Raw genomic sequence first — 26,915 nt, 5'->3', positions numbered from 1 at the left:
AAAAGGATGTCATATAGAGGAGGGTGAAAGGTTGTTTTCTGCTGCTCCAGAGAAGCGGACACGGAGCAATGGATTCAAACTACAAGAAAGAAGATTCCACCTAAACATTAGGAAGAACTTCCTGACAGTGAGAGCTGTTCGACAGTGGAATTTGCTACCAAGGAGTGTGGTGGAGTCTCCTTCTTTGGAGGTCTTTAAGCGGAGGCTTGACAGCCATCTGTCAGGAATGCTTTGATGGTGTTTCCTGCTTGGCAGGGGGTTGGACTGGATGGCCCTTGTGGTCTCTTCCAACTCTATGATTCTATGACTAGATGGGCCACTGGCCTGATCCATATGGCTCTTCTTTGCCAGTGTATCTGCAAATATGCCTTCAAGTAGGCTAGAACTGAGATCTTCAGGAAAAGAAAACCCATGTTGGGTGGTTTATTAAATACTCCCTGCCATGCAGTGGAGGCCCAGCTATGACGAGCATTGCCTTCTTGTGCCTCCTGCTGCTGTTCTTCCTGCAAAGGATGTCACTGAGCACCAAGATAAACAAAGACTCCCACAGAATGCTGCACTCTTACATTCTTTTTATTACACAATCTAGGATGACTACCACTTCCTGTTTCATGGCTGGCAGCAGCACCTGGCATCCTTGGGCAGCTGCCAGAGCACCAGCAGCCTGGCAGGGGCTGCCACTGATGCCTGCTGCGGCCCCCACGTCTTCATCCTGGCACTTCTAAGAAGCACCAGGCAAACGGGTCTGCCTGCTGATTTCATTTCCCACAATGCCCCAGCGGAATCTTTACTCCAGAGGCATTGTGGTCAATTCACATGGTGGCTCAGCCCAGCTGCTTGGCTGGTGCCCACTGTCACCAGGTAAAGGGAGGGGAGGAATTAGTATACAATAAACTCAATACGCAGAGTACTGACAGTGAGCAAAGTGTTGTTTGTATTCACACACTCTACTGGTACTCTGTTGACAAGTACTCATGTATATTTAGCCTAACTTGTACATCTCTCTTGCATCAGAAAGTTTATCATTGTAAGGCACAGTTATACAGGGATGTATGCATTGATCAGACATGGCATTCTCCACATGGTGTGTGTGCGCACAGGCTCAGACCAATGGGCCAGAGACTTGCTCTCATGACTCACTGCTTCTAGAATCTATACACTGCAGGGAGAGTATGACTGTGAACTGTGAAGAGGCTAGAACAACCCCACTTCACCCATAAGCATGCATAGAAGCAGTAGGGAAATCCATACTTGATTATCACTCTCAATGGGAATCATGTGGCTGTGCAGGGGGCCTCCTTCAAAACGTGTGATGTTTTGACTGTAAGCACACGGAGAGGCAGATATCTGTGACTACCAGTCATGTAGCAAGCCAACCATTGCCGTGAAAGTGGAGAAGTGGGGAAAGATTGTAATGCTCAGCTTTTATGGCAGCTGAAGGCTACAGATTGTTGATTCTCTCTGTGTTCAGAGCTGCTGCACCAGGGAGTTTTTAAGCAGATGCCATGCAGTAAACTTGTATGCCATCCCTCCTTGGTCTTGATCTGACCCCGTAGTTGTGAGTGTGGCATGGTGGTCTTGAGTCTATCTCTAAGCTAGGAAGGGTCAGTGGTATAGAGAGGGGTGTGTTTGCAGAATAGTACATGATTTGAGGATATTCTTGGGCCAAAGAGATTACCCTTTCTCAGACATGCACAACTAGCTAAAGACAAGCTTCCACATTGATGCAAGGAGATGACCCCTATGTCTAGGGACCAAGATTTTGGCCTTGGATTGGTTGGAGTGTTGTCGTAGATAGATAGATAGATAGATAGATAGATAGATAGATAGATAGACAGACAGACAGACAGACAGACAGACAGACAGACAGAGACAGTCAGGGATGAGGGGTTTGCTGAGTTGGATCAGGACCACAGTGTGAGTGGGGGAAAGGGGGTCTTAACACTTTGCCCCCACTGGTCCTGCTAATGGCAACAGGAGGAATGGCAAAGTGTAATATTTCCCGCAGTGATGACCATCAACTTGGATGACTTTAAAGAGGATTTCACAGCCTATGTTGTACCTCCAACTACCATCCATCCCAGGCAACACGGTCAACGTCCAGGGATGATGCAGTCAGCATCTGGAGGGTCATGGGTTTCTCACCACTGGTGTATAGGCACAGTTGATGATCTGAAAGTTGCCATTGTTTTATCTGTTTCTTTGAACAATGTTCAGTTCAGTTCAAGGTTTCCCAACAGTTGGGGGAAATCCTAACCTCCAACTGATACTCAACACGGCAACTGGAACATAACAGGCGTGCATATACCAGGGAAGATTATTTGTCTATGTAGTCTAGTATTGCCTACTCTGACTGGCAGTAGTTCTCAACGGTCTTGGGCAGATCCTATATTGTAACTGGACATGCCAGGGATTGTACCTGGAACCTTCTGCATGAAACACATGTGTTCTACTACTCTGTTACGTTCCCTGCTAAATTTAGTGTACATACAACAACACGAGCGTACATGAAGCTTGTTGGAACTGGCTCTAAGTCACGTGGGCATGCAATAACAATACTTCCAAAATTATCAGAAAGGCTTTTTTCCATGAAAGGGATCCATGCTTGGATTTAGCAGGCTGCTATGTATTTAGGGACCACAGAGCCTAGGGCTTGCTGATCAGAAGGTCGGCAGTTTGAATCCCTGTGATGGGGTGAGATCCCGTTGCTCGGTCCCAGCTCCTGCCCACCTAGCAGTTCGAAAGCACGTCAAAAGTGCAAGTAGATAAATAGGTACCGCTCCGGCGGGAAAGTAAACGGTGTTTCCGTGTGCTGCTCTGGTTCGCCAGAAGCTGCTTTGTCATGCTGGCCACATGACCCAGAAGCTGTATGCCAGCTCCATCGGCCAGTAACGTGAGATGAGCGCCGCAACCCCAGAGTCGGACACGACTGGACCTAATGGTCAGGGGTCCCTTTACCTTATGTATTGTTTGGGAGATTCTGTGGTGGGAGAGACAAGGCTTGTTCTCCCAGGAGATTATGTAATATATTTAACTACAAAGCTGTAGGTTTGAATGGATGTTCAGTTTTGTATAGGTTGCATTTCTTTGCATTTTGGGTTAAAGTGTTGCAAGCTGCCCTGTGAACAGTTTTCTGCTGCAAGGCATTCTGTGAATGTTTGAAGTAAATAAAATAAAAAATCTGTACTCTGTCTTTTGTAGCTTTTTAGAGCATCTAAAGCAGTGCCAGGGAAGCTGCAATTCTCAGGATATTTTTGGACTCCAGTTTTCATCTGCTCACAGCCTTTCACAGCCAGTGGTGAGGGAAGATGGAGTTGTAGTCCAGCAGCATCTGGAGGGTCACAGGTTTCCCTACCTCTGATTTCCGTGCTTTTATTTGCTTTCCCCCAACTAAACCTCTGCTTTTGCTAAGGTCTGGCTTGCTCTGGGTTATTCACAAAGTGCATTTGCTTATATAAGTCTCCGAACACTTTAAGCTACTGTGTGTAATACTCTTCAGGATAAGAAGTGGGGTAAAACTGAGTGAAGTAAGAAAGTATGTCTCCATATACGTACTGTATATGCTTTGCTTGCGTATATGCTTTGTTCCAGGTACTTCTGTCTGGTGTCCATTCATTATCTTGCTACCTGGATCCCTATAAGGTAATGGCAGTAAAAGCCTGAGTTGTAAAGGTGCGTATGAAAGCAGATACACCATCTCTTGCATTCCTGCATGTGTTGTTTTTTTTTTTAAAATAAGCTAGCTCTTAGCAAGATAACCATTTTGGGTTGTCTGGACAAGTTACTTGGTTTGTGACACCTGCATCACCTCTCTTTCACACCATGCAACAAAGCCCCATGCATTTGCCTGTTATCTTCAGAAACCAAACTGTGCCAAAGTGTAATAAAGGATGTCACTGCAAACTGTCAAAAGCAGCGGGCACAACTATAGGGTGTGGCCAGCCACCAACCCCTCCTTTGGGGCTGCCATTCTCCTTCTTGGTTGTTAACCCAGATCCTTTTCAGATACAGAGGCAGGTTGTTTTGCGGTCCACAGCTGCGTCTCTTCCTAGCTCTTTATTTTCACCCAGCTGCAGCTTTCCCTTGTCACTCGCTGATGTATCGCCCCGATAGTTTGAGGAATTACGTTGCCAGCACTCCTTTGTTTGCACAGAGCCAGATGTGGAGCAGTGCTAGGTGTCTGTCTCCGTGCCCTGTCCGGTGATGCTTCCCCCACTTTGATGGAAAAGGCAGATCCTTGCAGCCTGCAGGAAAGGCGTTTGGAGGAGGCAGCGCCCCATTGGTCAGCAGGACCTGTGGAGTCAGACCATTGCCATGCCAACCAACATTGCCTGTGGTTTCTCGGGAGCCTGTTGTAGAGCGCTGGGTGTGGCAGAGGAAGATGCCAGGCAGAGCAGGGAACCGAAGAAGCATCTGCTGCCCAACGTTGCCTGGAAGGGGACACTCCCCCAAGGCAGGGCATTGCCAGCTGCTCCCCTTCATGGAACTATGCGACTGGCTGGGAGAGCCACTTAGCACTGCCTCTTTTGTGGTTCTTGCTTCGCTGTCCACTCCTCGCTGCTGCTTCTTCCAGCAACTTTGCTGCACGGAGGAGGAGGAGGAGGAGGAGGAGGAGGAGGAGGAGGAGGAGGAGGAGGAGGGTCCGAGGAGGGAGCACCTCTTGCGTGTGTCATTAGAGAAGCTCGCAGTTAAGACAAGCAGCAAGCCGCTCCGTGCTCAGCTTTGTCCTGTGCTACAATTGTTCCAAGTTTTCAGAAGCCCTCGAAAGTGCTGGGACTTTCTGAATCTGGATGGGGAGCACAGCTCTGGGCGTGTCCCCTTACTGGGAGCCGCTGCTCTCGCGGTGACCCAGGCATTGCCTGTGCCACCACCAATCCCAGCGGAATTATCTGAGCACAAACCTCCTCCTCTTCCTCCCACCTAGCCCTGCTGTCTGTCTGAGATCAGGGGGTTGTTCTGGCTCGGATGTCTGGGCACGGTCAGAGGCAGGAACAGAAGGGCCCCCTACTCCTTGAGCACTTCTAGTTCTCACCCTGCCCAGGGAGTTGTTTTTCCTGCTGGGAGGGCATCTGACTGGGGGCCACCCTGCCACTGTGCATTGGCACCATGACTCACTGCCAGCGACGGTGCAAGAGGCAGCTGGCGCGGGCGATCCGTTTCTTCTACCAGCTGGTCACGGGGACCCTGTCTCAAGGTAGGCTGCTTCCTGGGTTCTGGTGGAGGCGTGGGCTCGGGAGTTGGCATGGCAAGGAACTGTGGCAGATGCCTAGAGATCATGAGTATTTGGTGGGGTGGTCTTTAAAGCCATGGACTCTGCAGTGAAGCACAAGGGGGGGGAGCAATCTTTCTCTCTCTCTCCCCCCCCCCTTAGTTGTAGGTCATCCTGCCTCTTTGGAGTAGGGGAAGAAGGAAACAAAATTTATGTGGCTAGTCCACAATGAAAATTGCCTGGTGATCTTGGGCACCAAAATGACATGCCTGAGAGATGATGAAGTGACACTGAGTTTCAGTTGCGCATCCACACATACACTTCTGTTCTGGTTCAGGGCCAGGACCCCCAATCAGGTCCTCGGAATTGGTGGCTGGGTCTTTCTGCAGCCTTGCTGGGAGCACCAGGGCTGGCTGGGAAGAAATCGTTCCTGCATCACACCCTTTTCAGACTCTCTTGCTTTAAACATGAGGCATATCTAATGTGTTGGCTCCCATGGCCCATTTCCACCCCACCCTGTAAAAGGCCTCTTGGCAGAGAGATGGAAGCTCTGCTCTGCAAACAGAAGCACCGAGAGTTGGACTGGAGCCCATTACTTCGTATTTGAGCTGATGCCGTTTGATCTGTGCATCCAAACTTCATGCTTATTCCTATTACCTGACCCAGAAAAGCAAGCCTCAGGTGGTTGAGCTCGAGCAGATTCCAGCCTATATGGAGAGACTCTGGGCTTTTTCAGCTTTTTCCTGTCCCAATGTGTAACACAGCCTTTCTCCATTCCTTCAGTGTCCTGTGTGCTGCCCAGGCATAGGTTTGGGGCAAAGAGTGAGTCATGATTTAAGTGCACATTCTAATGCAAGGATGAGGAGCCTATCCAGATCTTGTTAGATTCCAACTCCCATCAACAAGGCAAATAGTCAGGGATGATGGGAATTCTAGTTCAACATTATTTGGAGTATACCAGAAGTTCCCCACACCACTTCTAATGTGTGTTGTCCTCCTTTTCTAGTTAAATCTTAAATGGTTCTCCTCTGATGTCATCCTTTCTTGATCTAGAAGCTCACTGAGTTGAGGAAGAATCACACCCCCAACATATTCCCTCTGATTGTTGGTCTCTAGAATTCAGTGAATGTTCAAAGGATTTCTGTTGCTGGGTCAAGTGTCCAGTTGCCCAGTGGAGGTGGTCAGACTCGCTTTCAGCTCTCCCATACTAGACCCAGGCTCAGTATTTCAAGGTGGGTCTCCTCCTGCATCCACTGCCCATCCCAGCCTATTTCTGGATACAGTGAGTGGCACATTGCTCTGAACCATGAAGCTGTCTCTGCCATTTCTTGAGTCACACACAACTGTTTGGTAGGATGCTGGCAATGAACGCTGAAAAGTTGAGGAACATCAACGGCTGCATTTTGTACCAACTTCACTATCTAGTGATGTTAATTCTGGATTTAGCGGGTTCCAGTCTTGAGTTTTGTAAATTTTATTGTGACAAGTGTATCTTCTTGAGGAAGGCAGAGAAATAGCCTAACTCGTGAATGGACTGCATGTGGGTGTAACTTACCTGCCTGCAGGAGATGACAACGGTAGCTCTGGTTTACCAGGAGGACTTCTTGAACTTAAGCCCATTTCTTGGAGAGTGAAGTTGAGATTCTAAATGATGCCGGTACCTTGGGCTGAAAGTGTGCTTGCTGTGATGTTGATCTCAAAATCTTGGGTTTTGATGCCATTTATTGTTTAAGTACCTAATCCAGGGGTGGGGAACTTGTTGCCCTCCAGATACTGCTGGACTACAACTCCCACCATCCCTGACCTCCAGCAACATCTGGTTCCCCATCCCTGGTTTAATGTAACTGAATAGTAATGACTGAAAATGTCTTTCAGCTCTGAACTCCTTGTCCTCCAAGCCCCATGCTCTGTCAGCCACACCACACACTACCTGATTGCCCAGGTAGAATGAGGACACAATTGGTCCTCCTGCCCTACTTTGCCAGTTTGCCATACTATTTGTCAGGAAATTCATTTCACAGCTGGGCATCAGAGCTTAGGTGCATATTCATATTGCATGTTCAGAAGGATGCATTTTGTCCTCTGTGCCATTGGCAGTAGCACCCAAGTCCCTAAAACTGGCATGTTAGAGTCATCCTTGTGTTTGCCTGAGGGTCAAGACAAGTTCCTCATGGGCCATGCCTCGGTTTTCCTAGGTCATGCAATAGGCATACTCTGAACCATTTATGGTTAGTCAGGAATGAATAACTTTAGTTTACTCTGGAGTCAAGGCACTCAGAATTTGTCAGTCTCCCTTAGCTCAGCATCCATGGTTGAGGTTTAACAGAGGCAAACAGAAACAGAATCATCAGGTTTAGCCAGCAGCTTGTGTTCTTCTCAAGATTTAAAGCCAGTTTGGCTTTATGCTGTGTATGTTTGTTTGGCTTTATGATTAACACAGGTGCACCCATGCTTGGGTGGCGAACACCAGAAAATATGGATTCTGGCATTCTGATTTAGTCTGTGCCAACTGTTCACATGTGAACTTTTTTGTTTGCTTGTTTAAAAGTAGCACTTTCAGGGTGCTGAACTGTCTCCACCCAAGTCTCCTTTGCCCACCCCTTTCACTGCTGTTCACAGGCTTTTTGCTGCCTGATCAACTGATGTTTCAGTGTCAGTTGGGGGGGAGAGAGCATGTATTCAGCAAGATGATGTCATGCAGCCAATTTGATTTGGCTGTGTGCAAACACTGTCAAGCCAATTCATAGCAAGAGTAGCACTTCCTGCATCACATTATATCCTCACTCTCAATATGCTCTGGGGATGACAGGGAAAGTGCTTATCAGGGCGGTAGGGTAGGACTTCACCCCTTTTAACACCCACCCCAGTGGGAAAAGCATTTGTAAAAAGCCCTTCTTCCTGCCACACACACACTTTGTCTCACCCTAACTGCAGCGTCGTTTGTTCCATCGTGTTGAAATCCTTGTGAGAATTGGGATATTTCCGATCACATACTGCAGGTGCAAAGGGGAAAGTTGACTTCTTTGCTTCCTGTTAAAACAAATGGAATTCCCCCCCCCCTACATCTTTCCCTGGCTCTGGCTCTTTAAATGACACCACCCTTTCATTTAACATGCTGCTCAATGGGGTTTGCTCCCTTAACATTCCTACTTGATACAAAGACAATGTAGATTGAGAACATTTCTCCTGTAGCTGGCTGCAGACAGTTAATCAAATTGCCCTGAAAAAAGAGGGATTCAATTTGTGTGAAGGGTGGAAAAGAAGATAAACTTGGTTCAAAACAGAATATTTGGTGTGAGGGATCAACTGGTATCCTCGCAGCAGCTTCTCCAGGGACTGATTGAATCGCAACAACCAGGCACTTGATGTACTCAGCCCAGATTTGCTGAAATCTTGGGCCGCCAATGTTTATGCAATATCCTGCATAAAGTGTGAAGCTGGATGGAAGGGTTTTTGCATCTATCATCCCCCCCCCCCCCAGACATGCATGTTTATTAGTTGAGGGCGTTTGCCAGTGGCCTGTAAGGAAAGGTACCTCTGATTCAAACTCCAAGCTCAGGTAGGCCTGATGTCCTCTCTCTTTTTCTGCAAGAATAAAAACCTGAATTTTGGCCATGGGAATGTGGCTTTTTGGACTCTGCCATAAGCAAGGGTATCATCTAATATTAACTAGTGAGAAGATGCGTTTTTTGTTTTTATGTTAAAATTATATCATGACCTTTAATACACTTTATTTTCTTAAAAGTACAGTAATATAAGTTAAGTTACCATATTTCCCCTTAGGATTCAAGGGTCTGCACCCTTATTATTTGGTCTGCTTTGTTCCTCCTCCAGAGGCGTTTCAGTGGTACTAGGATACAAGCCTGCTTAGAGTTTGATTCTTTTCCCAGAAAACCTTTGCAATTAATCATAGGGCCTTAATACATCATTTTTATTGTGCATTCATGTGTTCATAGTGCTATCTGGGTGGTCATGCACAATCCCACTTTTAATACTGTTTGTGCATGCAGACGTTTTTGGGTGGTCACACTGTTTCATTTCCCATCAGTGCATATCCTATAACTTCCTGCTAAAATCCCATAACTTATTATACCACCAACAAACTGGTTTATCTTGTTGCACAGTAGCCCCTCCAATAATGTGGTAGCATTGGGGAAGCATTGCAGAACAGCTAATAAAGCAGAATAAACCCACTGCTAATGGACTATTACTGTGTCAAAGAGCAATTAATACATATGAAATAAAACAGTCTGGACGGGTCTCTAGGTGTGCAGAAGCAGATTGTGGCTAATGAATGAAAGGCACTCTGCACATGCCCTAAGGTGCTCTCTTCTGTATTATTCATTAACATGCCATTAGAGCTGGACCCAGTCCAAATAAAGCACAGACTCTCCTGTTAAAAGTGCCCTGGAATGCTGTGAGCTCCCTGTGACACTGGGCGAAGAGAAATGATTCTGGATCAATCAACCAGATTGAAACAGTAACATCTGTAGCCAAAAATAGCCTTTTGTCAATATTTGGCTGTGCTTTATTAATAATCAGCTCCCACTCTGATTAGCAGCTCTGTAATAAGATTCAGCTGTGACCTAAATTTAACTCTCCTAATGGACAGATAAAGCAAAAGAAGAAGAAGAAGAAAAAGGTATTAGCCATCATTAGATCAGCCTGACCACGCCAGGTAATCTAGGTGAGTGCGCTCCCAGCTGCAGGAAAGGGCACCCATGTCATCAGTGATGAACCCTCATTTCCTGAGCATTGCCTTAGCTGAACAGACGGCGCAGGCAGATTCAAATTCTGTAGGACCCACGTTCCACTGCTGGCTGAGTTGCGTTTTAAGGAATCTGTTGCTGTTATATAACTATGAAATGGTCCATGTGATCCATTGCCCTATTTCAGATAGAAATCAAAGCTGGGGTGTGTGTAATTAACCCATAGCTGACAGAGATGGGATTGTGTTGGAGTGTGTGTGTGTGTGTGTATTTTTGCTGTTCAGACAAAAAGGCTCCCAGGGCAGCTTACAACAACCAGTAGTAGGATTGTAAACCTGAGGACAGGGACTCTCTAAGAAGACATGGCACAGAAGGAAAAAGGGTGGGGAGGGAGGAAGGAAACAGCAAGCTCAGGAACCAGTTCTTAAAGTTACAGTCTTTATAACACAGTTATATAGTTCTACCTACAGATTCTAGAGAGCAGCCCCTCCCTGGAAGTGCTCCCTCCTCCTCAAGCCAAGGTTATATCTAGGAACAGAGCAGGTGGAAATGCTTGAGTCAAGAGGGCAGGATTGTTCTTGGCACACAGTTCTTTCCTCAGTCAGCTGATTCGAGGACAGTCAGAATCCTCCTAAAGAGAGGCCTTGATGGAGTCGCCCGTCTCCCTTGCTGTTCCCTGCGGTGGTTCTGGCTGCCTTGGCAAAGAGCAAGCTCTTCCTGGGAGCACCTTTCCCCTCTCTAGATCAGATCTGGGAAACTGCTGAGAAAGGACAGAGTGTTTTGTGATGGTCTTGCACAGTGTGGTATCCAGGAAATGCTGCTTGCATTTTTGGCTTATTTCTGGAGGGAGAGCGATGAAGGATGCTCTGGTGTCTAGAGCCTTTGGCTCAAATTCTCCAAGTACCTCTAATCTCCCTTGGGTTGCAGAAGAAGACAGCCATCCTGGGTTTTTTTTATTGAATGCAAATGGCTTTTTGTGATCTGGCAACCCATCTTGCACAGTGTTTGATAGGGGCAGGCTGCAGCATATGGCACCATGCCCTTGGGTCATCATGGGGCCACACATTCACAATGGCATGGAAAATTAGTGGCTGTGCTTGAAGCCTTGCCGATGTGCAACTCTGTCTGCTATTTTTACCCAGGCAGGTGGGTGACTGTTTAATTTTAGCTCAGTGCCAGCGCTGTCTCGTCAGGGAACTGGTGGGTGGTTGTGTGTGTGTGTGTGTGTGTGTGTACGCGCATTCACAGCTTTTTTACATATAGAGGGAGATAAGTGGGGTGATGACACCTGGTTCTTAGACTCTGACTGTGTGCAAAGGTGACAGCACAGTGGTGCACTGATGGCAACACAGGCTGTGCATAGAAATGCCATAGCTCAGTGGTAGAGGATTTGCCATGCATGCAGAAGGTCACAGGTTCAAACCCCTCCCCCACGAGGGAGAGGCTTCCTGAAACCCTGGAGAGCCACTGTCAGTGGAGACAATACTGAGCTAGATGGACTAATGGTCTGATTCTGTATAAGGCAGTTTCCTGTTATCCTAAGTGCTTTGAATATTTGAAGATGCTATATTATTATACAGTAGTATTATTAGGCCAAAGGGTGAGCGACTGAGCCCATACCCTTGGACATTGTCATCTGCTTCACATATAGATCACAAAAGGATTATGGAGAAGGGCTGGAGGAGGCAATGTTGCTTGTGTATGCTGCATTTCAGGGTACTTATATTTGGGGGACTATCTTTGTTGTGCTAAAGGTAAGTCCTTACGCACCTCAGGTGAATCATGTCTGGTTAGTGTTTAGAGAGAGACTTACATATTCCTAGGGATAAATACACCTGTTTCCTCTTGGTCTGTCTGTGTTGTAAAAATGCAGTAACTTCGTAAGTGAAGGAGGAAAATTCTCTCTCTCTGAAATGGAAGAAGGTGACACTGTTTATTCCTGTGGGTTACCCAGTGGTGACATGAAGTGTTTGGGCTGTTACTCCCAGGTACCCCGTTTGTTTAACAAAGATTGGTTTTAGTGTATTGCCTGTGGAGAGCTTCTGCTCCTTCCCCATGCCTGTCTTTGATATCGGCCAACCATTATTTGTTTGTTGCTGAGAACATCTGCAGCTAAGGAAGCGTTCTGTCTAATCAGAAAGTTTGCTTCCTTCATTTTAAACACTAGGCTGGATTGTTGCTTCTCAGCTTTGATGCAGTGAATACTGCTTAGTAAAACACTTCCTTCAGTCAATGCTGAAATTTGAGAGCAAAGCTATTTGGGCATCTGGAGGTGGGTGAAGCTTAACTGATCACACTCATGCATGTGTGCACACGCACAGACTTCACAGACATAGTGCTTCTTAATTGGCACCTCATGCTTCCTAAAGAAGAGTTGCAGCAAAGTTTGTAGATAAGGCTGGGATAGACCCCTGGCAGAAAGCTTGGAGGACTGCTACTAGTGAATTTAGACTAGGGGTGTCTTCCAGATGTTGATGAACTACAACTCCCATCATCCGCAGCCAGCTTAGCCAGTGGTCAGGGATGGTGGGAGTTGTAGTCCGACAACATCTGAGGACCCATTTGAAGAAGACTGATCTAGGCAATGCTGATCAAGATGTGTCAATGGTCTGAGAGTATAGGGCAGCTCCCTGCGGACCCTTTACTCCCTGAGTGGGGCATGAAACACCTCCGTATTTATATCTAACCAAGGTTTCAGTACAGTGAGCCCTGCTGCTCTAAGCAGTTGGCTTAGGGAAGAAGAAGGAAGTGTGTGAGAGTAAGAATTAAATTTGAAAGACCATAAGAAGTTGCCGTAGCTGAGAATGGGCACTCCTGGCCTCCATATCTTACCTTGGGGGAGATTTGAGCTGTGGAGGGAGTTACTGCCTTTTTCAAGCAGTCAGAAAGCAAAGCAGAAACCCAATCACTTCTGCGCATTCATTTAATGTGCAGTTTAATTAAGCACAATTTAATATCTTCCCATTCATCATATATAAAGCTCCATGGGGAGGGGGGAGGGAAGCCCCAAACTGCCAGGTGGCAACCCTTGCTGTGGGACAGAGGTGGCCTCAGTTTGTGGGGTGGGGGTAGTGAGTTCACACAGGAAGATCCAACGCAGTAGGTCCTGATCCTGGCCAAGTAGCTCACCTTCCCCTTCTCTAATGCTCACCCCACTGGGCTCCCCCCGGGCCAGCCAGTTATTTTTAGACAGGCGCCATGTGTTGGAAGGAGAACAATTAATGTAATTGGTTTGGGGAGCCTCGTTTGTGCACGGGGCCGAGAGTGGCTCTGAATTTTCCCTGGAAGAGGCTGGCACCAACGTAGCAGAGGACCGGGGGGGAGCCAAGGGAAAGCAGGGTGGGCAACGCATCTGGCATGGAGACATGGAGAGGGAAACGCCACACAGTGACAGCCTCTTGTATGCCTCCCTTATTGTCATCCTCCTGGTCATGTCCTACTGGTTCACAACCAAGTGCTTCAAGATCCTCAGTGGCATTGAAGGTAAATTGTGGGCTGCGGGGGGGTGGAGGGTGTCTGGTGGAAAGGAAGTGCTGAAGGCAAACCCCAGGTGGAGACGCTGGAAATCGGGAGGAAAGGGGGTTCTTGCCGCATAGCAGGCAGCAAGGATAATATATGGAGAAAGGGGCTCCCAGCTCCTTTACATCCGCAGTGTCTTCTCTTTTTCTTCTTCTGCAATTGCTTTACTCTACCTGCACTTTTCTTCCTTCCCTGGGTCCCTGATTTCTTAGCATGTCGGCAGTGGGCTACCCAGTTCCCCTCAGTTTATAAGGTCCCCATGCCTGTGCACTGATCCGTGTTCCCAAATTAACACATGGTCTTCAGCGTTTTGAGACCCAGGACCCGCTTTTAGTCCATTCACTTGGGGATCTACTTCTTAATCTTTTACCATATATTTGCATGGTGGTGGTGCTCCTGTTGTGGCCCACCTTGGATTTGGCTGCAACCCAACTCACCAGCTGAAGACCAGTGGTCTAATGGACAGCCTGGGGGCTTAAATTCCTAAAGGGAGACTTTGGAGAAACGCAGGAGTCATCATCCTCTGACCTGTGGTGGGGTTTCCCCCCCATCTAAATCCAGTTGTATTGCGTCTAGTTATGGTTAACTTGGAGGTAGGAGAAAGCACTCTGCACATGCTCTTAATATCAAAGCACCCTGATCTTTGTGCTTCTGAATTGAGCATCCGAGATCACTGCTTTGTGTGTTCAGCTCTAGTTGACTTCTGAAGTTGCTGTTGCTGAATGGGATGATCCCTAAATAATTGTCTTTTGATTCTGAACACTGAGAAGTAGGGAAATTAGCTTTCCCCAGTTCTGAAGTAGGAATAATAGGTCTTAGGTGCTGTGGGTTCCATAAGTACCAGAAGTTGTTGGTGTGGGTGTGATGGATGCCACTGCCTTAGCTTCGCTGGACTTTAGCATACAGTTTATGACCAGATGACATATTGTGCTCCTTTCCATCATGTTGGCACTCTGTAATGCCAGCAGTGTTCATGGAGGTGGGGGTTATGGGTAGGAAAGAATGGCACTTTGCAGTCCATTCTTTGGATCATGTTGTAGTTCTCGGTTCTTTTGACAGAACACTGCAGTTTGTTGCTGTTGTTGTCTGGGAAGCTTCATCAGGGTGGGTCTTCTGCCAGTTATACAGTATGATTTTACACATACACAAAAACGGCAGGGAACAGATTAAGAAAAGTGAAGGTGACCGACAAGGACTAGTTTGGAGCTGTCCACAGGCAGGGCTTTGGCTGCAATCTTACCTGCTAGACCAATGAACTACTAGGCAGTGGTGTCTGGTACATGCACAGAGAGGAATGCAAGGTACATGCAGAGAGACAGAGGGAGAAACTGACCTGAGAAGGAGATGGTGCTTTTGAAAGAAAAAGAAGATGGCAACACTGGTTACGATAATGGACAGTACCAGTTGCTGTAGAGGCTGAAAATCCATTCCAGGAGGACAGCTTTTTATTTAGTTTAGAGAAAGGACAAAGTACAGGGGACAAGAAAGAGGTGTATTAAGATTATACATGGTGTGGAGAAAGTGGATATTTTTTTCTCCCTCTTTTCTAATACCAGAACTCCAGGACCATCCAATGATGCTTAATGTCAGAAGATTCAAGGCAAACATAAGAAAGTCCTTCTTCACACCGTCGCATAGTTAAACTGTGCAATTTGCTCACACAAGATTTAGTCGTGGCCACCGACCTGGGTGGCTTTAAAAGCAGACAAGCACATGGAGAAGAAGGCTTGTAGCCAGTGACTCCTAGCCATGATGCCTCTGCTTTGCCTCCACTGTCAGAGGCACAATGCCAGTTGCTGGGAATCGGAAGTGGGGAGAGTGCTATTTCACTCAAGTCCTGCTTGTGGGTTTCCTATAATGGCCATCTGGCTGGCCACTGTGAGAGCAGGAAGCTGGGCTAGAGGAGTCTTTGGCAGGACCCTGTGCTTCTGAGCACAGGGGCCAGGATACGGCCCGAATGGGGGAATCCTGGGCATTTCTGCCCTCCCTACCTCCTCCACCACAGGGCTCCAAATAGGCTTGCATTGTAGACACCACACTGCTATTCTGTGTCCCCATAGCTGCTTGACATGCGTTTGCTTGTTCATTACATTTCTATCCTACCTTTCCTGCAAGGAACTCAAGGCAGTATATGTGGTTCTCCACAACAACCCTGTGAGGTAGGTTAGGTTGACAGACAGCGGCTACCCACACTGAGTGGTTATTTCAGCCTAGGCCTCCCCAGTTCTAATCTAACACTCTTGACTGTTATAGTCAAATGAGACTGACGTCAGCATCCAGAGGCAATCTCCCTAAGTGTGAACGTACTGAGAATGTAATTTTCAGGCAAAGTCCTCCATGCCTTCAATTAGTCCCACTGTGCCATTTCTTTCAAATGCTTTTAGACCCAGCTGCAGACTAGTTTCTTGGCAGGGACCCTGCCTGCCATGCCCATTTGGAGCAGGAAGTGGGGTTTCTTCAGCAGGAGCAGCAGCAGCAGCAGCTGTGTTTCAGACAACAGAGGTGTTGCATGGAATACAGCAGGGATGGGGAACCTGTGGCTCTCCAGACATTGTTGGACTCCAGCTCCCATCAGCCCTCTGCCAGCATGGCCCAGTGATCAGGGATGATGGGAGTTGTATGCCAGAAACATCTGGAGGGCCACAGGTTGCCCCACTCCTGAAATACAGAATTGATACCTTCTAACTTTAGTGTAGCTTTCAGTGCATGCAAGTTCCCTGCATCAGAAGGTGCAAAGAGGAGGCTGCAAGCTGTGGGGCCCAATACATTAAGAGGGCACAACCAACAAGGAGAGAAAGATAAGAGGGAGGGTGCCAAGTGCTAACACTTAAAAACTCAACAGCAAAGTGAAAGCAAACTGGACAACATTTCAGAGTCTCATCTCTTCTTTCCACCCCCAGATTTATGGGCTCAGTATTCTATACTGACAGAAGCATTTGTTGGTAATTCATTTGTGAATTTGCTGGTTGCTATTAATGAATTCAGAGTGATGTCGCTTATTTGTTATAAATAATTTCTGAAGCACTTCAGCATGTCAGGCGCTTTACTACCCGTCATCTCACTTGCCTCTCTATCCCTGTGAAGTAGGTCATTGCAATTTCCATTATAAGGACAAGAAGTCAAGACTGAAGTCCTTTCTGCAGAATCAAACAAAAGTGCCCCAGCCACATTTCTTGATTTGTGTGATGCTCTTGCCAATTTGAATCCAGTGCTAAGAGTGCACTATTGCTGCTGTTTCTCCTTTCTCCCTTTTTGGAGTAACTCCCACATACTACATGTAGTCCATCACATAGTGGTGCCATTAGGGCAGGTCTTCAGAGCAGGAGCCCAGGGCCTCACTCAGCAGAATGGGTAGCCCCCTCCCACATAGGCAGCGGGAGGGGGGACTCACCACAGTGTGAAGGAAGTGCCATCTAAGAACCCCTACCCACTCATAAAACCACTAAGTCCTGTTTATAATATTTGCCAGCAAAGGAGGGAGGGGGGGAGGGAAGAGAGGAAGCAAGCAAGCATGGAAGCATCTCATGGATGCTGTCATTCAAGGATGATGGGAGTTGCAGTCCAACACCTCCCATCTTCCCTGACCATTGACCATACCAGATGGAGTGGATAAGTGTTGGAGCCTGACCACACCCAAAGCTTCCCCATCCCTGATGTACCAAGAAGATTCATGCATTGACCACGGGGGTTAGATTTGATGGCCCCCAATGTCTCTCCCAATTCATGATTCTGTGAACTCAAGGCAGCAATGAGAGTTGGTGGGTGGGTGGATGTAATTTTGATGTCTTTGCTGCTTGTTTCAGTTTTAGTTGCTGTTGTTTGGATGAATGTGCCAGTGCTAGAATTGTGTCCAATTCCCAGCAACATGGGAGCCAGACATGGACTTGTCAACTGAGGCAGGAGAGCTGCAGGCAAATGAAGACTAAGACTGGATGCGGAATATGTATGTCCTGTATTAACCAAAAAGGAGCCATCTTGAAAAGTGTAAGCCATTGAAAACCCACAGCAGTGAAGTATTCAGTCTATCTTTTGCTATTGCCTGACCAGATACAGCTTGTGTAGACAGTTCCTTGGAAGTGCTGATCAACTAACATTCTTCATCTCTCACTGGGATGACATATATACTGCCGTTTGTTCTAATTTGCAGTTTTATCAGAATGCTTTGATTGATTTCCAGAAGCACCTGGCTCCTGAGATTATAAACTATACCTGGAAATAGGAGCAGGAAATGTAACCCACATACGCTTCAACCTGCTTGATCTATTCTTTAGAAGAGTGGGCCATGAGGTCCTTATGAGTTAAATAAGAAAGGAGTACTTAGGCTTCACATCAGTTTCGAGTTGTGGGATGTGAGGGTGGGAGGGAGTGTGTGGGAAGGTGGAGGTGGGGGATGTATGGTGTATGTGAACCATCTCTATTTATCTACATGGAATTAGCTTAAATACATGGTGTGGTGATGTCAGCAGTCTTGAGCAGGGTGCTAGGGTGAAAGCAATTAAAAATTAAGGTTGCACAGATTTTTTTCGAGCTTTAAATTTGGGCATGATTATTAAGCTACCCCTGTTCAGGAAAAGGGGTGTGTAATTATTAGTAGTCTTTTGCATCACTTTCCTCCATGCCTTCTGTCATGCCTCTGCTAGAGGAGTCCTCCTCAGATGAAAAATTGCTGCTCCTGGGGGGGGGGAGGAACCATATGGAGGAAGAAGTGAGGCAGACCCAGGCCTATCAGACTAGACTGTTAACATCCCAAGCCTGGGCTCAGAGGCAGACATGGAGGCTGAGCCACCTACAAGCCCTGCTAAGCTATCTACCAATGAATGCAGGAGGAGTTGTTTCTCCAACCAGGAGGTGCCCAATCCTACATTTAAAGCCCAAATCTCTTGTGTCTGTAATGCATTGGTTAATGTACATTCCAGATTCCTCTGCTACATAATGCCATTCCCTACTTCAGTTCTTACCAGACTTCCCCGTCTCTTCCCGATTTCCTCTAGGCTGACTACTTCCCGATTTCCTCTAGGCTGCGTTGTCACATGGGTGCCCTTCATTTCACCATCCAGGTTTCCAAAGTATGGATGGTGGGCTGCTGTGGGAGTGATGAAATCCACTTGGCCACTTTATGGCTAAGAAAGCACGATGGTGTGAGGAATACTGTCCCAAGTCAGTGTCTCTAGCTCCCACTAATTTGGTGCCAGACTATTATTGTCTTAAGGGTCCCCGAGTATATGTGGGTCACCAGATGTTTCTTGCATACCACCCAAGTACTTGCACAGCACCCCCTGAAAAGCACCCACCCCACAGAACCTCTACAAATAATGCAGGATATTAGAAGGAATATCGCTCTTGCATTTGGATCTGAGCAGCTTGCAGTTTCAGCACCTTGGACAGTTCATTTGCTTCATTACCAAGCACATAGAAGGCCTCATTATTTTAAGAAACATTTTAAAAAGAAAAATCTGTGAAAAGGAGGGTAGGAACAGAAGGTATCTGCAGCCAAATACAGAGACTTCACCCCTGTGAGATTAAATGCTTAACTGTTCATAATCCCAACCAAACCATGGCCTTCCTTTGAAGCTTCATTTCCCTACATAGTTTTGTAATTAATATGCTGCAGATTTGGGAAATGGAAAGGGTGATTCAATTTAGGGCTCGGCTGCATTCAGAGACGAGAATAGGCTCAGTCGTAAATCCTTTTAATGTTATCTCCCCTGACTTCCCAGAGTTCTTTTGCTCACCTGCATGGAAAGATGACTTGCTAAACCAAAGATGAATTTATAATAAGTGTGAATTAGATTGCAGAATCGGTGCAATGATAAGCCTTAGCAGGCTAATACGTCATTTTGCATGCTTCTGCATTTGCAGTATTAATTTTGCAGCTACAACAAGTGACACCTTGGTCACAGATAAGATGGAACCATATGTAATGGCAAATTAATAACAAACCTTTTTTTAAAAAAAACCTTCACTGTTTCAAGAAGTGTGTATTTAAAATTACACATTCATTAAAGAGAGAAGTACTTTATTGCATATGTAGAAATTGATGGATCCAGCAATGTGGAATCTTCCTTGACTTTAGTCCACGTTTGAATAGTTGCTCCAGGTTCTTGATCACTGTAGGCAAGTATTGCTCTTAACTTTGCTTGAAGAAGTTTCCCCCTTATTGTCTCTGGTGCTTCCAGACAAGTTGCTGCATCATTTACATTCCAGTCTCATTTCCCATATGACATTCATGAGGTAAAGTAGGGATGGGGAAACCGTGGCCCTCCAGATGTTGCTGGATTACAACTCCCATCATCTCTGACCATTAACCATGCTAGCTGGGGCTGATGGGAGTTGGAGTCCAACAACATTTGGACTGCCACAGGTTCCCTACCTCTGAGGTAGAAGGTGTGTTTTGTTTGAATCAATGTGGATTACTCAACCTTTAACATCCTTTCAGAAGGTTAATCCTGTGAGTCCATTGCAGCACAAACAACAAAAGCACTTGTGGCACCTCAACCTATGTAAACCACTGAACAATAGTCATTTTCCTTTTGTGGCAAAGGGGTTACATTTTCAATGCATATTAATGCATGAGTCGGAACTTAAATGCACTTTGCTGATTGTTAATAGAAATGTTAGGTAGTAAATGTTCTAATTAAATTAATCTGTTTTAGAATCTTGTTATTCATATGTGTCTGAATGTGCATGTTTCATGAGAAACTATTTTGAGTTTGACAGCCAAGATGATGGTTGGCAGTAAGATAATTTAAATTCTAATGTTTAAAATTTGTTTGGTGGTCCCACAAAAAGATGACCAGCTTTACCCCCCCAATAATGCTTTTAATAGTCTTCTTCTTGTTTTTTAATAACTGACACAGAGATTTAATGTCAGCCGAGTGCATTAAGAAGTTTTTTTTTCTAAGAAAGAAAGAAAGAAAGAAAGAAAGAAAGAAAGAAAGAAAGCTCAAAAGGTTTTATCTGCTTGAAGCACAAAAACAGTTCTGTTTAGTAATTCTGAAGGCTTTGGCATTGGTTATTGCTAGGAAACCTGAGCAAGGGAGGTTTCCAGATGGAGGAAGGAGAGAAGATTTCTGGCACATGGCAGGGGAAAGATCTGATCTGAAGCCAGGGATTAGCAAGATGTGGTACAAAGGGATGCTGAACTATATGCTCTTGTTTGTGGTTGTCCAGGTAGACTTTAGCCACCAGAGGGTGTAATGAAGCTGCATTTTAGAGCAGTGCTTTTGTTTTGTTCTGTATCTTCCCAAATATCATTCTGGCCATATTTAGAATTTTGTTAATCCCTTGAATAAATTGCACTAAGCTTTCGTTCTCCTGCCTTTGTAGTTTTGTAGCTTTGTTATGTGCAAAATCTCTGTTCCCCTTTGGTTTGACTGATTGCTATCTTGTTCTTTTTATTTATCTTGTTCTGTGTTATCCACCTTGTACTAATCTTCCCAGGCACTAACATTAACAAGCGAACAACATTTTAACAATAAATCATTGGAGCATGAGATCCCAGTAACCCACATCTCCTTTGCAGTACCTGGCATGGGGACAACAGATCACAGCACTGTTGATTAATCTGGAATTATTCCTGGATCTGTGCATGCAGTCCAACTCCATTCTAAGTATGCCTGGAAAGAGTGGGAAATCTTTTGCACTTAATCACCCATACTGTGTGAGAACAACAAGGTATTTAATAGGTGTTAAGGAGTAACACTATCATGTCATGTGATCCTGTATGTGTATGCCCACAGGTGGCTCTGGGATCACCTTAATTTATGGGTCTTGTTCTTTAAGTGGACTTTTCAAACTGGCTAATTCTCAGATTGCCTGCAGGCTGTCAGTATTTTGTGTGAGGGATTCAAGTGCCTACTGGAAGTTTAGGTTTGCACTCTGCCCACATAGTGCATAAATATCACTGTTTATTTATTTACTGTTTGCTGTTAGGAAAGTGACAGGGAAGTGCACTGAAAAGTGTGAGATGAACAAATGACACAGGAAGATGGTTAAAAAGTACACAAGCAAATCAGGACAAATGCTCATTGTCATATAACCACCCCATAAACTGATCAGGACAAATATTCAACAAAGACTGGACACATTCTAACCTTCCTCTCTGGAGGAGCCTGCATTTTCATGCAGTGATAACATTTGACCAATAGAGGCCACTCTGGTGTGTACCTGTGTGATCTTGCTGTCTCCTCCCCTCAATCAGGGACCCCAGACTGGATATTGACAGCAAAATTAGTGGCTGCAGAATGGAGCACAAAGAAGGTTGTTGGTGTTCAGGTATTGGCTCGTGCATGCAGCAATCAATTTTCATCCATTCACACATCAATGTAAACAACATCATTGGAGTATATGAGAAGGACTGGCTCCTAAGGTCCTGATGGGTTATAGACCAGGGGAGTACATTGCTTCCCCCCCCTCATGGTGAATTCTGTTTTAAATTGAAAGCTAATTGGTAGGGAGGAGTATAATGTTGTTGCTCTTTGGATTCTTTTTTTAAAAATTGAACTGAATGTTCCCTTGTACACAAAGGTTGCACTGGTGAGCAACTGTGGCATGCAACCAGGGAAGCAAGCATTTGTTTGTTTGTTTGTTTAAAAAGATTGCACATAGTTGGTTTGTTGCCACTCCTCACTAATGATATCTTTTACCATATGCAATATTTGTTTATCCACAGCCCCATTAGACATCCACAGCTATTGAGATTGCTGTCTATGGAAAGTGTCACATTTTCTCATGTCTGAAATATCTAATATGGGTGGGTGGGAGCAATGTCTCTGCAATATAAGGGCATCGTCCATGCAAGGCCTGTAGACCATGTTCAACAACAAAAAAGTAATTCTGGGGGGAAAGGGGGAATAATGCATGTCCTGTATATTAACTTCATTAGCCAAAATTGAAAAACCACAGAAGTGGAGCGTTTAGTTTGTCTTTTGTTACCTCCTCATGTTTAAGTTCTCCAGCAGTCTAAGTCCATTGCTTAACAAGACACAGCTTGGAAGTACTGATCAAGTAACACTCCTCACAAGCACTTGCAGAGCACCCCAAGGTCTGCTTCATCTATGTGAAGAGCACCCACCCCACAGACCCTCAGCACACAGTGCAAACAAGCCAAGAAGCCCTTGTTTCTAGAAGAGTCCATTTAAGTTCAAAGGAAGGGGCAAGGTCAAAGAGAGCCTCTTGTCGCACTCCCCACTTCTGTGGCTTATAACTACTTAAGGAATCTGTGGGTGTAAGCTTCTGCTAGTGTTGCTGAGCTCATGGCTATTATAGTCAGGATGATAATTGCTGTGTTGGCTTACAGTTACTTTGACCTGATCCTTTTGTTGGTGATGACGCTGTTCTGGTACTTCAACCCTGGTCATCCTTGTGCCCATAGCTTCCTGAAGCCCTTTTAACACTGTGTTGGAACACGACAAGCCTCCATTTGCATGGATTTAAGATGCACAGCAAGGTTGAGAACAGATCAGCCTCTCTTTGTGCCAAACTGACCTTGGCTTAGTTTGAAAGGAGTTGGCTGGTGGATGCGTAATTCTGTCTCACTGCTGCAATAGATGGCCTTTTGATAGACACTTTCCACTTCTGTGAGTTTTTATTCTATGTAAAGGAGCTGCCACTGGACTAAGCAATGTGCAGGATGACAGCACCCCATACTTCAGAGTGTATGGACTGTAGTGGACAGCGGCTGACTTTGCGATAGCTTTTCATTCAACGGGATAAATGCTGCCTTCACATTATCTGAAGTCTACTGGTTCCAGAGCTTCTGTCTCCTATTTCCTATTTCTTTTTAAAAAATATATAGGAAAGTTAAAGGACCCCTGGATGGTTTAAGTCCAGTCAAATGCGACTATGGGGTTGTGGCGCTCATCTCACTTTCAGGCCAAGGGAGCTGCTGTTTGTCCACAGACAGCTTTCTGGGTTATGTGGCCAGCATGACTAAACCACTTCTGGAGCAATGGAACACTGTGACGGAAACCAGAGCACATGGAAAAACCATTTACCTTCCCGCCACAGTGGTACCTATTTATCTACTTGCACTGGCATGCTTTTGAACTGCTAGGTGGGCAGGAGCTGTATATATACAGTTGGCAACGCACATACGTAATTATAAATCCTGACCTAATAGCAAGAGGTAGTTTTTAGTGTTGTAATTCACTACATACAGTACTTGAACTGGGTTCCAGCCCTACTGTCACAAAGATCATACAAAGATTCCCCAACCCCTCCCATATACATGAGCATTAAGGAGGAGATGGGATTTTGTTGTTTCGGCACCTGTTTAGCACTTGGCTTCTCTGCAAAAAGGGCTACTCTCTGCAAGAGTTTAGCTGTGTAACTGCTCAAGCTCCGGGATCTCCCCCACACATTGCTTTTGTCTTTCAACAGGGAATCTCTGCTAAGTGAATTTGCACATTTTACCCCCTTTGTAAGGACAGATGCTGTGCATCATCATCAACACTGCTTTGTGAATGGTTACTAATGATTTTGCATACATTTAACTCAGCCTTAACATACAAGTTACAGTTTGCGCTCTCTTATTTTCCCACCTCCCTCTGACTTCACAGCTCATATTCTTTCCTCTCCACAACTGTGTGCATGTACAGCCAATTTAGGGTAACACTTTTGTGCATCTGAAGAAGTGGACGCTAGTCCATGAAAGCTTATGCCTGGCAGGAGGGATTTCTCAGATGGAATGGATGCATCAGAACGAGAGCGCAAGGCTAGCTTAATCCAGCCCTGCAGAATTGCAGAGCAAAATCTCTTGACCTGATGGTGTTTGGTGGGGTGGGGGGGAGTCGGAGGACCCTTCAGATCCATCGGGGATCTGTACCCAGTTCCTATTCTCCTTTGGACTCAACATTTGGAAAGAGATGTAAAGCGACAAGAGGGATGGGGATGATACATACACCGACATCTCCACTCACTTTTCCATTGGTATAAGTGCACTCTTCTCTTCTGCTCTGTAATAAGACCGGCTGGCTGGACTGGGTGCAGAGTTGTCTCTGATGAGCGACAATAACCAATGGTTTGCGGGGATTAAGGAATTAACTCTCGCAATGGGGGAACATTGGCCTGGGCAACCCTTGCCCTCTTCCAGCAGGCCACAGTTGGGGCTCTTGTTTCAGGTTTCGTCTATCTGAAGAGCAGGCGCCAATGCCAGGCTGGCAGCCTCCCCTGGGCTCTGCTGGAATGAGTAATATGCAGAGCTTGGGCAGGCCCTCCCCTGAATCCTGGCACCAGGCCCTGGCATTTTTCTTGACTCTGATTCAGGCACGTCCAGTTCTACAAATGAAAGGCTTAGCCAGTCAAAAACTGCCAATGCTGCTGCTCAGTAAGCTGTTAAGATCCAGGCACTTCTAGGTATGTGTGGTGACAAAAATATAGACCAGGTGGGTGAGAAGGGCTAAGGGAGAACACCAACAGCACAACAGAGGTATCTAAGAGCTGGGGCTGAAGGAGTCTGGGGCACAGTCTGGGAAGTGGTAGAACCTGTACATGGGATATTGGATGCTCCCATTCTCCACTCTCCTCCCTCCTTAGGCAGGGATAGGAATGGATTTAAAAGCTAGTCAGGTGTTTTAGATGCCAATGGCTGGGGGGGGGGAACTTGCATACCTTTGGCAACATCTTTGTTAGTGCCATTTTTGCTGACTGTGGATTTAAAAAACAATCAGGCAATAGAAATAAATAAATAGAAGTATCTAGAAGGTGAACAAGTAGGGGACCTGTCTGTCAGGTGTTGGCAGACTATTTTTATTACCATGCTGATACTTTTATATCCTTTGACAAACCCTTCCCCTCCCCATGCCAGGCAATCAATAGCTTTCTGAATATTGGTGTGCGTAGTGTATTTCTAGTGTCTGCTTTGAGCCCTGGCTATCAATTTACAGGTAGCAGCTGAAACAACATCAGTAAATATACCTGACTGCTGCCAGCTGCAAAGCAGGCTGCTTTCTCCTCTGGCACTAGAATTCCACCCCCAGGCCAGCTCTCCCCATGGTGTCTGTGGGGCATTATTGGGGAAGAAATGCTGAAGGCTTGGATGCTGCCTCAGATAGGGATTCCTTCTGAAGTCAGGCATTGGGGGGTTCCTTCTATGTCCAGTGAGCTTGTTTATCATTACCCTCCCCACTTGGTCTTGGGATACTATGCAGTCCTTACCCTTTTATCCAGCACAATACTGCTTAACCACACACACACACACACACACACACACACACACACCCTCCAAGCAGAGGCAGCTAGGATGCTCTTCGCGATGGCGAAATTGTCAAGGAGAACCATTGTTAAAAAAAATAAAAAGGAGAACCATGTAGGATGGTGGGAAGAACATTAAGAAATTGGTGGTCACTACATGGGCTAGCCTTGCTCAGCTGGATGTTCTGGGGGTGGACTCTCAGGCTGGGTTGAAGTTTTCCAGAGTATGTTGTCCTCGGCACATTTTAAGCTCTGTTGTTTCCTCTGCAGCAAGAGATGGGCAAGGGCATTGCCTAGAGAGGTACAGGTGTCTTCCCGCAGCAGTGCTGGGACTGGACATGTTGAGGCGTCACATGAGGGTCTCTCCCTGTTTAATGCCCCATCTGCACTGAACTTTCCTGGGCACAAGCCAAGATCCTCTTAACTCTCCCATCTCCTTAGCAGCTGCATTAAGCAAATCGATTGTGTTGGTGTCATTGGGATGGGATGGGAGGGCAGGGCTCCTTCTGCACACATTCCTCCCCCCCCCTTGCATTTCTCTCTTGGCGCTGCTGCCACGCTCCCTCTCTCCCTCTCACTTTCATCTCTGCGAGCCAGGCAAGCGCAGCTCAGACTCCACTGCCTCAGACTTTGCAAACTCCCTGCCCTGCGCTGTGTGACCCTTTTCTCCCCTTAGCAGGCACAGCAATCTCTGTGCCCCTTGGGAGAGGGTCAGAGGTGCCCCCGGTGCTGTTCCTGGTGGAGGCTGATCTTCAGCAGCAGGGTTGAAAGCAGCAGCACCGTTTCAAAGGGAATACAAGGACCCACGGGCATGTGGGTGACCCTGGCTGAACTGGGGTGAGTGAGGAGCTGGGAGAGCAAGCAGGGGTGGGCTTGAGGGCCTTGATGCCATGAGTCTCCTTCACCATGAACCTGGAAGGCCTGGAGATGATTGCCGTGTTGGTGGTTCTGGTCCTCTTCGTCAAGGTGCTGGAGCAGTTTGGACTCTTTGAGCCGGTCTCCTTGGAAGGTAATGCACAGGGAAAGGGGTGGTGCTGGGGAAGTGGCTCTGCTTAATCTGTACTCCTCTTGCCTTGATTAGCCAAATCTATCACTTTTGACAGGGCAATGGGTAGTTAAGTTTAGTTCAACAGTGGAGATGGAGCCTCTGCTGCAACCCAGAAGGCTTTATTATCCCTTCGAAAATTTTAAAAAAACCACAACTTTGATGGACTCTATGGGGCAATGAGATCATGGAAAGGGTCGTACACCTTTAGCAGTGCATGCAGAGGATACTAAATACAGAG

General features: G+C 46.3%; 1 protein-coding gene across 4 annotated transcripts in view; it reads left to right on the top strand.

Annotated features, from left to right (window-relative positions):
* KCNIP2 (potassium voltage-gated channel interacting protein 2) overlaps positions 1–26,915 on the top strand; it is a 98,610-nt gene that overhangs the window by 43,302 nt on the left and 28,393 nt on the right. The window contains exon 1 of one of the 4 annotated variants that reach the window (XM_033149856.1): positions 4,677–5,194. The exons of 2 other annotated variants lie outside the window; for them this stretch is intronic. In XM_033149856.1, coding sequence (XP_033005747.1) covers positions 5,107–5,194 — 88 coding nt within the window. In that variant the 5' untranslated portion in view covers positions 4,677–5,106. Of the gene's footprint in view, positions 1–4,676; positions 5,195–26,052; positions 26,639–26,915 lie in introns of those variants that run through there. One more of the 4 variants, XM_033149855.1, reaches the window with a different exon arrangement.

Source organism: Lacerta agilis, chromosome 5 (assembly GCF_009819535.1).
Source record: "Lacerta agilis isolate rLacAgi1 chromosome 5, rLacAgi1.pri, whole genome shotgun sequence".
Taxonomy (NCBI): Eukaryota; Metazoa; Chordata; class Lepidosauria; order Squamata; family Lacertidae; genus Lacerta; species Lacerta agilis.
Note: the sequence above shows the minus strand (reverse complement) of the source record. Positions and strands in the feature narration are given on the sequence as shown.